At 35.0% G+C, this 17011-nt stretch overlaps 1 protein-coding gene across 4 annotated transcripts in view; it reads right to left on the reverse strand.

Moving 5' to 3' along the window:
* Window positions 1-17011, reverse strand: part of DCC (DCC netrin 1 receptor) — a 1223099-nt gene that overhangs the window by 374255 nt on the left and 831833 nt on the right. For all 4 annotated transcript variants that reach the window (XM_037805818.1, XM_037805817.1, XM_037805816.1 and 1 more), the window contains exons 10-11: window positions 7473-7621; window positions 5711-5849 (exon numbers count right to left, since the gene is read on the reverse strand). In XM_037805818.1, the coding sequence (XP_037661746.1) occupies window positions 5711-5849; window positions 7473-7621 (288 nt within the window). The remainder of the gene's footprint in view (window positions 1-5710; window positions 5850-7472; window positions 7622-17011) is intronic.

The following is a 17011-nucleotide window of genomic DNA, read 5'->3' on the forward strand; positions in this document are numbered from 1 at the left end:
GTACCCTACATCAGGGATTTCTGCCTCTTTTGGCACTGCGTCCCCACTATCTAGAAGAGTGTCCGACGTTTGACACATACTCAGCAAATATTAGTTGAATGAATGAATGAATAAATTGATTAATAGGGAAGTTATAAGACATAAAAACTCTTTCATATTCATTGTTTTGGTAACAAGTTGTTTTCTTTTTTGCAATTTTATTTTTTAATTGATTTATATAGTAAAATGCATACTTTTTTAAAGTGTACAACTTGGGGAAGTTCCATGTGTGTATGTGTGTTTCCATTTAAGCACAAATTGCATGTGTGTACGTGTAAGTGTGTGTTTCCATTTAAGCATTACTTAGATCAAAATACAGAACATTTTCAACACCCTGGAGAGCTCACTTTGTTTCTTCTCAGTCAATTCCCTTCCAAGAAATAACCACTACTCTGACTTCAAACACCATCATTAGTTTAGTTTGTTCTTGAACGTAATATAAATGAAATCATAGATTTTTTCTGACTTATTTTGTCCATTATTATTTCTGTGCATTTCACCTGTGTTGTTGTATGTAGCATTAATTCATACTTTTTTATTACTCTATAGACCCCCAATAATCAAGGAGTAGAAATGCTAGTTCATGGGTTAGGCATATGTTAAGCTAATAGATACGAATAAACAGTTTTCCAAAATAGTTGTACTAATATACACTCCAACTAAGAATGTAGGAAAGTTCCAATTGCATCAGTCCTCACTAACATTTGGCATAGTCAGTCACCTTTTAATTTTAGTTATTTGGTAGGTATGTAATGGCATTTCAGTGTGGTTTTATTCTGCTATTCCCTGATGGCTAGTGATGCTGAACTCTCTTTCACATGCTTTGTGGCATTTGGATATCCATTTCTTGGAGTTCTTCAAAGTATGTTTTTATTAACACAGTTCAGTTTCCCTCAAAACTCATCTTCAACAATTTTCATTCTCTTCTACCTTACATTCCATTTTCATGTTTCTTTTATTAAAACATTAAAACATTTATTTTCTCTAAAGCTGAAATGAATCCCAAGGATTCTCCTGTATTTGGCACTCCTTTTCATTTTCTCAACTCTACAGATGCTACATTAATGAAAAGAGTCTTCCCTGAACTAATTTTTCACAGACCTATGGATGTCCCAGCCCATCCTTTAGGAAGAGGAAGAAGGCAGAGTCCTTACTAAAATAACCTCCCCTTTCCCATTCTTTAAAAGAGTAAGGATTAGATAGGCTAATATTAACTGTGAAATGTGTGATCTGAAGCACTAAACAAACTGATATCCTCACAATGATGTAGGATTTAACATGATCTGTATTCAAATTATTCTGTAAAGCACTGAAAATTAAAAGAAGCACATACAGAAAAAAAATTCCATGTTCTAAATCAGATAATTTCACTAACTTTCAAAAATCATAATTTTTTAATAGCAAAGTTTGGAAATGATGTCTTAATATTGATTGAAATAATAAATCACTTTTTGAACATGAAAATAATTTATATTTAAAATATTTTAATATTTAAATGTCATATTATCCTTTGATAATCATACTTTTAGTCAAATCATATTCAAACATGATCTGAGTAACACTAAAAGTTTATGATGGGAAATTGAACCTCGGAGGAAGGAGAAGATAGCTTAGATTTTTCAGGTGTTTTGTTCTAGGCACCGTGCTAGGTGGTATGTAAGTCTCAAATGTCACTTTAAGTTTATGAATGGCATTTAATTTCTCATTTCCAGAAAGTAAAGAATACATTAAGATAAAAGATGAATATGTATTCTTCTTTTTGTAACCTACTACAATTTTGGAAGCATCAGGACTATTTTCTGTATCAGGAATTGAAAGCCAAGAAAACAAAATTATACAGCTATTCATAATAATGGTGTTTATGTATTTTATAAATTTACAATATAAATTCTTTCTTTCCATTGATGTCACACTGGTTGTAGCTGACTTTTATATAGTCAGGAAAGAAAAGAAGAGAATTTTTTCTACCGTATTTTTAGTTATCAATCTCTACCCCCTTTGTCACTATGAATTCCCATATTATTTAGAGATAAATAGATACACTAGATAGGATTTGATGCTTGGTGGAAGGGAGAGGAACACACATCTATCTTGGCTTTTTTTAAGAGGCAGAGAGGAAGGACATAGTTCATTGCTTTTCTCTTCAAAGTTTCAAGTAATTTATCATTTAAATTCATTAAAACCAATCACAGATGTTTGGTCTGTAAACTTTTCTAAATTGGCGGAACATGCTAGTTTGAAACAGAGTGATGTAGTATTTAGTCAGGCAGATCAAGTTCTCAGATTTCTAAATGAATCCCCATATATACAGGTGAATTCTTCCCCTTAGCAGATGTGTGCTGTCATGTACACACAATTTATTAAGTCAAATAATTCACATTTAATTATGAGCTTTTTTGCTTAAGGAATTAATATGGGGCATTTGTCACAGTATAAGAGAACACACTGAGCCCTGACTCTTAACTTACTAGCTTATGTGACTTGGCTCTGCAGCTTACTAAATTTTGTGACTTCTTTATATCTCAGTTTTGTCATTGATAAAGTAAGGAAAATTACAGTGTTTTGGAAGATGAACGGTTAATAATGCAAAGTGCTTAGAGCAGGGCCTTGAACAAGTAAGTACTCAATAAATATTACTGACAACAGTGGTAACAGTACAAAGCATGCTCGCTCCTATAATTAGTGTTGTCTGTGATGCTGAGTCCTTTTGCTTTGGGGCACAGGGCAAGATGGCAGGGGCATTCATAATTGTTAATTCATTGATTAAAGCTGTGAATCCAACCCCCGACCTATGCATGTAGACTAGTTCAAGAGATGGTGTTTTGGAACAAATTGGCAAAACCAGTTACATTCTACACTAAATATCAGGCTACATGGATCTTATGCTCTAAAATTCCCAACAATATGAAGACTGTAGATCAATGGTACACCAGGTACAGGAGGTGAATGAAATGCAATGTTTCCACCCAGGAGAACAATTAAATAGAGCTAAATTAGAGATGACAGCTCATCTGGGTAAAAATAGTTATCAGCATCTTAGCAGAACAGGGAGAAAGAAACCATTGAAATAATTACATCAGAAAAAAAGTATTTGCTTTTCATTTCTATTCAATTTTTCTATGGCCGCAATATAAATTTTTATGGTAAGAGTCCCCCGACATGGTAAGAACTATGATTTCTCAACAACACAGGTGCATTTAGACTCAGTCATATATTAAATTAGCCCTGGAAATGGGAAGTCCTAAAGACGAGTCTATACACAGAAACACTTGTACAGCTTTGGCTGAATTGTCTTATTAATTTTACAGATGTTCACTGAGTTGGGAGGAATAAAGAGACTTTACATATGGAGGAGCATCTAGTGTAGTGGGAAAGAAGAGACTTTACAATGGCATACACAACACTTACTAATACTTTCTATAGTGCTGTTTTAGGTTGTTACATGGATTGGCACATTTAAATTTCACACCATACTCCTTTTACAATATCCAAAAAGTCAAAGGAGAAGAGGTCTTCTCAACTGAGGATTGGGAAGCTGGTGACCATTAAAAGCGATCCAAAACATCTAGATGTGATGGATGACCTCAGCATGAACAGCTTCATCAGAGAAGAAAAACATGAGACTGAAGTAAATAGAAGGGCTCTGGATAACAGTGGAATAGAAGCCATGAGTGCAGGGTTTTTTTGTTGCTGTGGAAAACTAAGACACCAATTGATTGTGTAGCTGCAGAGAAAGTCAAGGTACCCACTCTGAAGGAGCCAAGAAATCCCTTCTCTTTCCTATCAGGTAGAGGGAAGTTGATATCCTTTCACAGAGATGCTTGTTGGGCTTAGGGTCATGAAACCTTTTATTTAGTGACAGGCATTTTCTCAGTCCTAAATGTTGCAACACTCCCAGAAGATAGTTCTTGGGCAAATGAGTAATAATCTATCTTTCTCACTTATGACATTTAAAACCAAAGTGGAGAATAGGACCACAGTATTGCAGTTCAGGGTGTGAATTAAATCTACATAAATTATGTAAAATATTCATTTTCATTTGCTTTTCCTTTATTTTTATAATTACAAGTTGTGAAGTAATTTATTCTGCCAATAAATATTCTATTCTCCTTCAATAACAGAATCAGATAGATGGGCATAAGAATTATGTTAAAATGATAACTGAGGTGGTGTCACATACAAAATACATTTTTAAGTTGAAATTGCAAAGGAGCATTATTACCCTCCTGTCCTTTTTCGGTGTGCTTAATATCATCTACCTCTTTTTTAATTCCAGTGATATTGTGTGAAATAGCCACCCAGATAATTGCCCAGATTAAAATTGATGAATCAGTCAAGAAGTCACAAGCTAAAAGTCATTTTTTTTTTTAATTCAAAAGATCAATAATTTATAGAAGTACCTAGGCCAATATGGAAACTGTTGCTGAAAAGAAATAGCTTGTTGCCTTTTTAATACTCATGGGGCTCATCTCTGCATTTCAGTACCTGTCTGAGTTCTCACTCTGCTCCCCATCATATAATCCTCTTTTCTTTGTTTTCACTTTTACTAAATTTCCCCGTATTTCTTTACTGTCCATTCCTGACATCTCTAATTTCCCATGCTACTCCTTTACCAAACCATCTTTTTCATTAAGATTTCTCCCCCTCTTATGGTGTTTAACAAAATGTATCACATCTTTCATTTCTTAGGCAAGGTAAAAGTAAAAGTACATATTTTCATATCTCAGTTTTAATACTTTCCATGCTGGATTATTTGGTGTGGTGGTCTGAAGCTGTATGTACCCCAGAAAAGGGTGTTCTTAAAGCTAATCCATTCCTGTGGGTGCAGACCTATTGTGAGGGAGACCCTTTGATTAGGTGATTTCCATTGAGGCCTGCTCCAGGTGGGTCTTAATCCTCTTACTGGAGTCCTTTATAAGAGGATAAAAGACAGAGAGAAGACACAGAAGCTAACAGAGAGAGAAGCTGAGGGAGAAAAGTCAGAAGCTGAAAGCGACAACACCCGAAGAGAAGGACCGGCAGATGCCACGTGGCAGAGGAGTTGAGGATCTTCGGTAGCCTGTCTTCGGGACAAAGCACGACCTCTGGATGCCTTGATTTTGGCACTTTTCACAGACTTAGAACCTAAACTTCTAAGTTGATAAATCCCCACTGTAAAAGTCAACCCATTTCTGGTATATTGCATTTTGTCAGCTTTAGCAAACTAAAACATTTGGCATAAATCCTTATGACGTATTTTCAAATTAAGAGCATATATAGGCAGATTGTCAGTATACACCTTTAATCATCTTCTACCCCCTATTAGAAAGAATAAAAAGATAAATATGTAAATCCCAATTAAGCCATACACATGCACAAATGTGTTCTTTATTAGGCAATTTACATAAATAAAATTAAAACAGAAAAGTTTTAATTTGAACTCATAGGCATAAGTAAAACTTTGAGAATTCCCTACTAATGCCTTCTTGACTCAGATTATATACCTTGAAAGGATGTTTAAATTTGACTATAATAGACAGTATGAATGAATTAGCCCAATTTCTGTTTTATGTTAATACATCTTCCAGAAAATTTCAGACAGAAAGCCTTGAAAATGGAATCTTTACCTTACTTACAGTGTTCTTTCATTTTTATAACAAATATTGAATGACATTTCAGTGCTATAACTTACCATCAGAAAGTGTAACCACTGTTATATCGTCAGTAGATACTCCTGGCCCATAGCGATTATAAGCTAAGAATCGAAGAGTATATTCTGTGAATTTTTTCAGGCCTTCCAGCTTATAAGATAGTCCATCAACCTCTATATTCTGGAGACATAGAAAGTCAAACTGTTATTAAGGAGGCACATTAAAGCAGAAATGGCAGTCATTCTCTGCAATCAGTGGGTTGGATTTTAGACTCATTCACAAAACTACACTCTAGCCTTATAATGAGTTGTTGTAAAAGCTAACTTATGGCATAGACTCCCCCACTACAGCCCCAAGTGCTGTAGATGCCTTGTTAAAACAGCACCATGCTATTTTTACAGTCATTAAGTTCCAATTTGTATAACACGACCCAGTACATTAAATGATGTGGGTTATTCTGCCCATGCCGAAAACCCAGCAGGCACAGGCAGCTTGCAAAGTCCGTGGGCAAAGAGAGTTGTTCTGTATCAAAAAAGGGAATAATTCACCAAGAAACAATAGCTTTCTTCCTCTTCTTGCTGAAATATACTCACAGCTCTTGAAACTGACAGATACTTTGCCACAATTTGTATCTCCCAAAATGCTGTGAGGTAGGTAGGAACAATTCACCACTTCACAGCTGCCATAAATGAGGTACTGGAGGTAAGCAGAGCCAATATGCTCTAGAAGACCCACTTACCACTTAGGGCTACACAATGATCCACACACACACCCATCTTGGGTGATCCCATTTTTGAATTTATTTAAAAAGTGTTGGTAAAATGCATTACTAAAGAAGAGCTAAAATATATAGAATAGCAGCTAGAATATAAAGGCAAAAAATACTTGGAAGTAACATAGGGACAGCAAACCAAATACATATAGAATGACTGCATAAGAAGGACTTTTAGTAACGCTTATTTTATGATAATGTGGACTCCGAACTATGTATGAATAGGGACACTGCAAATACCATTTAAAATGAAAATCCGGATCATGGACTTCTGTGGAAGCAAGCATACCACACTTCGGATGGCAATCGTTACAACGCATAGTAAGAACTCAGGTATCCTGAGGCCTCATCTCTGTCCTTCCTAATTAGCCTGTCTATTTGTATTTTCCCAAAGTTGAGAATCTGCAAGGAAGACATTTTAATATCCATATACATACTACAAAATAGAATTGCTGAATTGCATGTGTCCCCCTAAGGATTAATTCACTGTTATATTACCTGAAATTCTAATTTACCTATTTTCAGGTGTCTATGAGGACCACAGATTAGAAGCAATATGTAGGAAGGAGGAGGATAGACTTCTAAAAAAGGTATACAGAAAACCATGCCAAGTGATGATGTGATTGTTGGGAAGGGACAGAAATAAGACAAAACAGTAAGAACAGAAAAGGCAGTTTAGCTGAGGCCATAGAATATAAGGGCAATAATCCCTTAGGATAAGGACTGAAAACGCAAAGGCTTTCTGGAACTAGTCTGGTTAATAAAAATGTGGTTTCACTAGCCCAGGTGACTGCATGCCAAAAGAGAAAATTGGTGTCCTTCATACTGACATTAGCTCATGGCCCATTTGGCATCTCACAACCAGTATTCAATTAAACTGCTTAAAGCTTCCAATAACCAGTGCTTTAAAACTTATCAGCTATCCAAGTAATGTGCTGCACACCAGACTGTATCAAGCACTTACGGTCTTCTATTTCTCCAGCCCTAGAGCATCCAATAGAGTATGTGGTCTGGCCCCTTTGCTTGCCTACCTGTTCTTTTCCTGTGATTGCCTCAGTGCAGAACAATCTGTAACCTTGGACTGGACCATTTGCATAGGCAGGGGGTTCCCAGGTAATAAGAATCGAGGTAGGTGAGGTAGATACAGCTTGTAGATTTTCTACTGGTCCTGGGACTTGCACTGTATACAAAAGAAAGTGATTAGTGTAAGAGGGTTCATTTTCTAAAACAAACAAACAAAATTACATCTTTTACAGTTCAAGGAAATTATAGCCACATGCACTATTTTTGGAATCATATGGAATAAGAACATAAAATAATGGAATTTTGACATCATTTCATTTTAAAATTCAGACGAGCACTTATATTAAATTATTTACTTCATTTTGCAGTTGAGGAAAATGATCAAATAGTATAAAATGTTAGACAAAGGATGGGATTCTTAACATCAATTTTTAGTCTGGAAAATTTTCTACTATACTTCTATGACTTTGCCTGCAAATTCCTAATAACTGCAGAAGGCAAAAGAGAAATTTCAATTAGAACACTTATTACATTATGGTTCTATTTATGACTCAAGTAGGTAGCATGGCTCTGGGTAATTTACCACATTGTCTTAATTTATGTCAGTATTTTAAAATCTGGCCCATTCTGGGTCCTTTAAATGAATTTTAGGATTTCCTCTTCCGCTTCATTTTCTAGTATTCCATTTCCTCTTGTAACTATTACTTTACTTAATCAATGATAAGTAGCTTTCTCAGTAATGAAATTAGAAGACACAGGTCCACGGTTGTTTAACCAAACCTCTGTGGCCAGATGTGTCCCGAGATTCAGAAATTTTCAGACTTTAGGAAACAATATGGTGTATACACAATGCTTTTTGTAACACCCCTAGCGGGGTCTGTGTTAGCACACTGTTATCAAATGCAATAATGTATTTACAGCAAAGCATATGAATATTCACATCAAGTGGGAATATTAGAGATTATAAATAGTCTAGCATAAGGTCAGGTCAGGTTTGGCTGCCAAACAGGTTAAGAAAAATCTTCAGTTTTCAGTATTTGGGGATTTTTGAATTTATACATAAATAATGATAGACTTGAATATAAATAGATGCCTTGGGTATGGCAAAGGCAAAACCCATGTTAGTTATTATTGCCTAAAATAAACAGTCTCACTATTACAACTATAACTACAATCCTAACTTTAAAATGCTGTGTGGTTTTTCCAGCTTTGGAAACCACTGAGATTTGGACAGATATAATTCTTGGCTGCTAATATAATTCTGTGAGATTGAACTTCCATAGCAAAAACAGCATTTGAAAAGCTGGCTAGCATGATATGTGAATGGTATGCTTCTTGGATCAGCATTGAACCCAGAAGTATTTCTCTGGATCATTTCTCAGCATTTGTTCCACAGAACCCAGCCTCCCAAATGAATCATGCTCTCACATTCATTTAGAAAAAATATATATTCATGTCAGAAACACATATTTTATAACACCTTCACATATTTCCCCAGCATCACCAAAATCTTGAGAATCCCTGTTCTTGATAGCATTTTTTCTCACCTTAAAAAGTGATTGCTTTTTTTACCCTTTTTAACAACTTTTACAAACTTTTTATTTGGAAAAACTTCAAACATACAGAGCAATTTTAAGAATCAGAATAGTACATAAAACATTCATATACCCCTTACTCAGATTTTCTCATTAACATTTTGCTCCATGTACTATGTGTGTGTGGGGGGGGGGGGTACATTTCAAATTAAATTGCATACCTCATAGCCCTTTATCGTTAAATACTTTAGCACATACTTCCTAAGAATAAACTTGTACGTAAATAGTACAATTATCAACTTCAGTGAATATTGCTTCAATACTTTAATTTACATCTGTATGCCAATTAAGTCAACTGACCCAATAACATCACTGAAAAAGCATTTTCTGTCTCCAACTCAGCATCTAATCTAGGATTAAGTTCACTTTTAGTTGTCATTTCTCTTTTGTCTGCTTTAATCTGGAAGATTGTTCCAAAGTCTTTCTCTGGTTTTTAGGTTGCTGATATTGTAGCAGAGTATAGCCCCTGCTTTATTAATAGAATAGTCCTCATTTTGGGTTCATCTTTGTTTCCTCATGTTAGATTTAGGTTATGCATTCCAGGCCAAAATGAAACATAAATAATGTCATGTCTTTCTCAGAGCATCACATCCAGAGGCACAAGATAGCTGTCTGCCCTAATTTGTGATGTTAATTTTGGCCACCTGGTCAAGATGCTGTCTGATTTCTCCACTGTCAAGTTTACTGTTTATCCTCCCCCTTGCAGCTGATAAACAATCTGTGACGAGATACATTAGGACTATGCAAATATCCTGTTCCTTATGGAAATCTCCCATAGATTTAGCATGTATTGATAGTTCTTGAAGGAATCATTTTTTCCCATAATGGTTACAAAATTATGATTTCTTTTTTCTATTGTAGAACTTCCTCTGCATTTACAAGTTGGAACTTGGCAATCTACTGTAAGAAAAAGACCATATTTGTTTATTTCTATTCACGCTTTTACTTCTTATCTGCATGAACACATGGATTCCTATTTCTTTATGATTTACAATTCATGACTGCCTTTGATTACTTTGGTTTTCAAATTGTCCAGCCTTGGCCAATGAGACCCTCTTCAAACTGGTTCCTCTGCCCTTGTGACATGCCTCATCATTTTTAGGAGACATGTTGAGAGCATACCTACCTCCGAACTCTTTCAGGAAGGGATGATTTTTCTATGAAGAAAACCCTTTTCCACAAAGGAGACTTTAGGAGACAATGTTGAACAATGGGGGGTCTTGCATTGTGTCACAGTTTATAGTGACACAATTAGAATTGTATTATATAATGAAGCAGATATTTTGCTTCATGAAAATAAAAACAAAATAAAATTAAAATCTGCCAACTGGTCTTGTTTAACTGTACTCTCAAATATAATATTTTAAACAAAATATTAAAGAAATATTTGCTTGCTTCTATGATTACTGATATGTTCACAAGAACAATGCAAATACTATGAGTAAGGGCATTTCTGATTTGGAATCTATTATCTTTCTAAGGAAGGCAGACAGATAGAACATTGAGACTGAGTGAGCTGCTTAAGATACATGTTGAGTGTGAAGTATCCAGTGTTTTAACAGTTAATACACAGTACACACATGTTGCCCAGTGATGTGGGAAGTATTAACTGAAGGCATCCCTTTTTGTTCTCCCGTGGCTAAACTGAAAGGGCATTGATTGGCATGAACACAACTTAATCTGAAAGCAAAGGCTCAGATTTTAAAATGGCCAAATGCAAAAGTCACCACTTCTGCTATGAGAGATACAACACTCAAGGACAGCACAAGAGCCATGGACCCAATTTGCATTGGGAGAACAAGTCCAGGAAGAAAGGGAGAAGAGTAGGTGTCTGGGAGAAGGGAACGGAAGGCACTCTTCGGGAAGTTTCTGTTCATCTGTTCCATTATAGTATAAGGGGATGACCAAAGACAGAAATCCAACTGAATCAAATTTTTGAAGGTGAAAGAAAAAAAAAAGAGAATTTTCATACTAATGATTTATCACATTCATAGCAGAGGGCAACTGTGCAGCGAAGGCAGGGGTGTGTGGCATGCCCATGCCACTTTGAGAGTTTCCCAAGTCCCTGAGTATGGCATGGAAGAGAACCCGTAAATGACCTGGTGCCCAGACTGAGGGCATGAGGATCAGGAAGAGCAAGCTGAGAGGGCAACCGACTGTGGCAGGGGACATATGTGGGAGGATGTGCACAGCCTGCCTGCAGTGGACCGAGGTGGTTTGGGTTTGTGCTTTGGGAAGCTGCATGGGAATCAGATATACCAACTGCACATCCACTTCCATCAGGCACTGCAGGGAGAACAGGCTACAGGGAGGTCTGCAGCTCAAGGCAGCAATGCTACAGGAGCAACGGTCAAACTACACGCCTCCCTGCTGAGTCCAGCCATTGCTGCCTAGTGTCCTGCTCTTAGTGGGGAGAGGATGATCAGAGTGCCTCCACTTAGTGTTCTGATTAATCAATAGGAGCAGCTGTCTTCTTCCCAAGGATATGAACAATACTAGGAATATAAGAGGTATTCAATACATTTGCATCAAATGAATGACTTTATATACAGTTACCAAATGTTACAGCAATTCACAAGACTAAAATTATACTACATAGTTTCACCCATTTGATTTTGCCGATTTAGCATTGTTACTACAAGTGATCAGAAATAGTGATTTCCTAACACACCTGTTGAGACCTGCTAAAGTTGGTATATGTGTCTGTGTGTATTGTATGCCTGTGAGCAGTGCATGCTTTGTCATTTCTTTACACATATGTAGCTTGTTATTGATGAGAGAACAACAGGCAGTAAGTATTATAATTTGGACTCAGTTTACTCTGGAATCTGTTCACAAACTTCATTCACCTGCCTTCTGATTGGGCATTAGACACTATCAGGGTAAATGTGCTTGGTTTTCCAGAAGAATTTCAAGCAGACATAAAAGATGTCAGAAGAGGAAACATAGGAAGGATCACTCAGAGCATTTGGTTCAAAGGATTTACAAGCAACAGTATGTGTTTTCACCAATTTCCAGACAAATGAGAACATTGTTTGTTGGCACAAAATTTCAAATTGCCTTTTTCTGAGAAAAGATTGTTCTTTAATATTAATTATTTCCTACATTAAAATGCAATTTATTTTATGATCTGATTGTATTGGTAGATTTTCTTTAATATCCTCATTTGTTAAAATAAAAATATCGTAATCCTATGTTAGTCTCAATAAAGGGTTGCCATCAAATTTATATATATATAATATTAATTCATAAATATATATATGAATACATGAAATGCCAACCCCTAATTTTGACCAAAATAGAGCCTGAACATGAGAATCCTCTCTACAACATATATTCCTAACTAGAGTCAAGACACTGTGTTTCACTTGAACTATTAAATGCTTAGTCTTCTTCAGAATGGAGCTATAAATTCAAATTCATATATCCCCTAATATTTTCCCTTTGAATTATAGCTCTAATATATCTGTGGATAATATATTGTATCTTATGTTAAGTATGAAGTTATGTAGGTATATATACATGTACATATATTCAGAGCGTATCTATAGTGTATATTTAAGAATAACACAGTTTTACATATATGATAAATAATATGCACATGAGCTGCTAGAAAGAGAGAAAGAGAAAAAGGGAGATTCAAAATGTTCAGCAATGGGAATTAGACGTGAAATCAATATAGTTAACAGAACAGTTTCAGCCTTCCATTTCATTACCTTTTAGTATGTCAGTCAAGGAACTTAATGTGTTTAACTGCTCATCATTTCGAAGATGTCTTTAATAATCCCCACTGATCCCTTCAGTTGGACAATAATTTTGTGGAAAACTACATCTAATTTTTCTTCATCTCTATTCAAGTTACCTATTTCTTCATAGAGTGGAAAGATTCCAGAATAGATGCATAATCTATGCAAGTAAGTCATCAATCAATGCCACCTTAACCAACCACTTTTTAAAATTTCAATATTGCATTACAGTAGAAATTTATTATAACAACTGTATGTAAAAACAAATTAAAAACTTATGTTGGAGTAAATGAAATATATATTACATGTTACTATTTGGACTGGGGACGGCAATTTCTGACTATATGTAAATTTATAGTATAACAAAATAGCTTATAATGAGATTCTATTGCATACTAACCAAAAAATTATGTACAAAACTCAGCTGGATTTCCAATACAGCATGACAGATCACATGTAATATTGAAGACAGGATGTGGTATGTTTGTATGTGTGAGAGTGTGTGTGTGTGTGTATGACAGAGAATTAGTTTAATGAGCTACAGTTAATTAATTTTGTAGATGCGATTCAGAAGATATGATTTCTTGTTCCTTCTGTATCTATGACAGAGACCTGTCACTGGCATCAAGGAGTCCAAGAACACCTTGAAATTGTGTGTACATTTTCAAAATGTAATATGTACTTTTTTTAGGTGTAGGGTCTATAATATCAATCACTGTGGTCTGTGATCTCCCAGATGGCAACTCCCAATGAATTAGATAATATCTTTGGTTTATTTTGTTTCTGATATTCAGTGATTCCTTATCATCAAGTCATTTGTAGTGATTGGTAATTACTTCATGATGGGAAACATGGCAATAATTTCACTTTAGAGGCATCTTCAACTTCAAACCAAACACTAGTGCTTTAAAAGCTGAAATATGTTTGTGAAATAGACATTAATATTTTATTTTCCAAACCATGGGTATTTCAAAGGCATTTGAATTCATTTGGCTTAATTCACCAAATATTTTAGGCTTTACAAGATGTTAGGGGTTCTGATGACCAAGAAGTCACATAGCGTATATAAATGAATACTATTCTTTTCTTTTTCTTTCTCTGTTTTTATTCAACTAATTACCTCTCAATCTCCCTTCCTTTTTCTACTGTAAGAAATGGTGTTTGCATTGGTCACACTGAAATCTAAATTGTGACCTAGCAAGTATCTGTTTGCAAAAAATCGTGGCAGTTTAAATAAGCTCTTCCAAATAAGAATAAGAATACAAGCTTTTCATAGAGAAAACTTCAGAAGGAATGAGACATGCCACTGCCTTCAAAGTACTGATTGAGACTGATGTCTCTCAGCCATTAGACTGTGATGCTTCTCAGCTAGAAGTCCAAAATGAAGACAGTGTTAAAGACTATGTAGTTGAACATCTGAATATTTGAAGTCTTTTCAAAATGACTGCATAGTACAATGAGTTCTACTGTTCCAAAATCATCAGTTTAACAGTCACCAATTTTTAAAGAACTAAATTAACAGTGGATTTGAAAAAACATCACAAAATTTGTTGTCATTCAAATAATGACCCATAATTCACATGTTCTCAATTCAAATCAGAAGTCTGGGAATGATTCTACCTCTTTGTTCATTTGCTAATTTAAAAATGATTCTGGGCCTACTTTAAAAAATGGATAGTTGGGATCTTAGCAATTATCTGTAGTGATCCAAATAGATTTAGACTACAAAGCTCTCTTCCTTTAAGCAGCAGCTTCCATTGCTGATGATCTCCTCACTGAACATGTTTCAAATGCAAGCCATTTCTGAAACAACTTGCATTTATTGATAATAAAATGCATGCTTTGATTGCCTCTTTGATTTTTTCCTCCTGTAGTTAACAGCTTTAATGATATTTCCATGAAATCTGTTTCTATTCTGTATGGGAAATGCAACATCAAAAAGCCTGCAAGCAATGTAATTATTAACATAATGAAACCCCTTCTTGCTTGAACTATACATAGTTAGGAAATATGACAGCAATTTAGCAAGGAAGAAGCACAAACTATGGGGTATGTTTCTATTATGAGACCACAGGAGTCTGACAAGATTTGGTTGGGGTGAACAAATGAACAGTTATGACCTGTTCATTTCACCTTCGGTTTTAATAGGTGCTATCTGCTAAGTTGCAATATGCTCACCTGTGTCATACACACAGAGACATCAATATATGTGCATATATTTGCATATACATAGAATATATATATAAACATACATATGTTCATGTATTAAATGATGGATATTTTTGACAACTTAGAAAAAATATTTTCTCTAAAGTAAATAGTCTTGAATGTAGTCTTCATTTGATTCAACCTAGAAAAGGAGGTAGCTTAATAATAATAGTGATATAGCAATCATCTGAAGATAAGGTCTTTTTTGGTAGAGTAGCTTAAGGTTTTCACTAACAGAACCATATGGTAATAATGTTACTGAAATCTGGAAAGCATTTTGAATTTCACTTTGGAAAACCTGGACAATGCCTAGAAATACAAAGTGAAGTGGAAGATACAGATTTCTAACTGAATAATTAAGGTTCAACCCATATATGCTGGAGATTTTTAAGTAATGTTGTCAAAGGTAACTGTTCTCATGATCTAGGAAAACCTAAAAGACAACAAATATTAAAAATTGAAAAATAAAGTTACAGCCAAATGTGATTAAGTTTCCACATTACTGAAGGCTTGACGTCTTGTGAACCTAATCATATAGACATTTTTTTTTTCTTTTAAGTATTTTTTTAATTCAGCTAAAGGAAAACAATAAAGAATTCTTTGGGTCCGATTTCTATCTTGTTTGAAAATTTTAGATAAAAGTACCAGTTATTTAAAGATCGAATAATTCTTTCTATGTGTTTAGCAAACAGTACTATCTCCAGTAATGTGAGATACTGTATTGTGATAGAAATTCTCAGAGAACTTATTTATTAAGATTTGCACTGATGAAGAATGGAAAGACAGGGAAGCACAGGTGTGAAAGAGAAATGTAGTAAGTTAAGGTCCATCAGTGTGAATGAATATAATGGGTAACAACACTGACAATAGCCTTTCTGGAATAGGAAAGCATAAGTTGGTAGGTGGAGAGAAAAACTGCTAAATGGCTTGAATAAGGCTTCTGATGATGTCTTCAACTAAAAATAATGAAGATAATTTCAAGGTGAGCTAAATTAATGAAGACACAATTCATCTCACCTTATTCCCAGGCATGGCATTATCATTAAATAAACTGCTTGTCTATTTTGTTCAGCACCATCAACGAATCAAATAATGGTCAACCAATCTTAAGAAAAATGTAACATCTTTCATGATGCTCAAAGAAAGTTGAAAAATTCATCCGTTTTTCTCAAGACGCCCGTCTCTAAAAATCAGTTGGGTAACAAGTGTTCAGAAAAGAAAAGTCTAAATTTCACTTGAGTTTTCCAAGAAATTGACAAGAACTTTTGAGAAATTCCCAACTGAAATAGTGGAAAGGGGGAAACTATCTCTGAGATGATTGGTGAAAATAAAATACTTCAAATGGAAATGAAAAACCTTGGCTTTGAATCCTGCATCACAAATCCCTCTCCTCTACCTAATAATAGCATATTTTGGGGTCATATTATGTAAATACTCTAACCATCATTTTCTCATGGGTTCATAATTTCTATATCCCAGGGGTCTTATAAGTATTAAATGAGATTATATAGAAAAACAAGCTTTCAACACTTCTGAATTTGGATTCCCTCATCAGACAACTGGATGAAAGAGTATTTTCACTACTTAGTTTTCACGTTTGTTAGAAGAACATGAGAAGATGATTTATGTGAAAGGAGAGGGAAACATAGTGTTCTAAAGATCTGTAAGGTAGGAGCCTTGACTAGGATTATGTTTACAACCAAACCTGGCCAGACCTAAGAGCTGAGCTTTGCATGGTGTGTCATAGACGATAATGGTTAAGGTTTCCAGAATCCTTGTGAAATTCTTCACATAGTTACATTTATTGTTATATTCTCCTTAATATAGAGACCATAAAATTATGTTTAATTCTTATACACGAGTGACAAGACAAGCAGAAACTCTCAGGAAGGGCACTGGCTGACCTCATGCTTGCTTCATGCTGATTTGAGACTTTGTATATCCTTCCAGATTGTATTTCTGTATACAAAAATGCCAGTTCTCTATAAATAGACATGC

This window comes from Choloepus didactylus, chromosome 16 (assembly GCF_015220235.1).
Source record: "Choloepus didactylus isolate mChoDid1 chromosome 16, mChoDid1.pri, whole genome shotgun sequence".
NCBI lineage: Eukaryota > Metazoa > Chordata > Mammalia > Pilosa > Megalonychidae > Choloepus > Choloepus didactylus.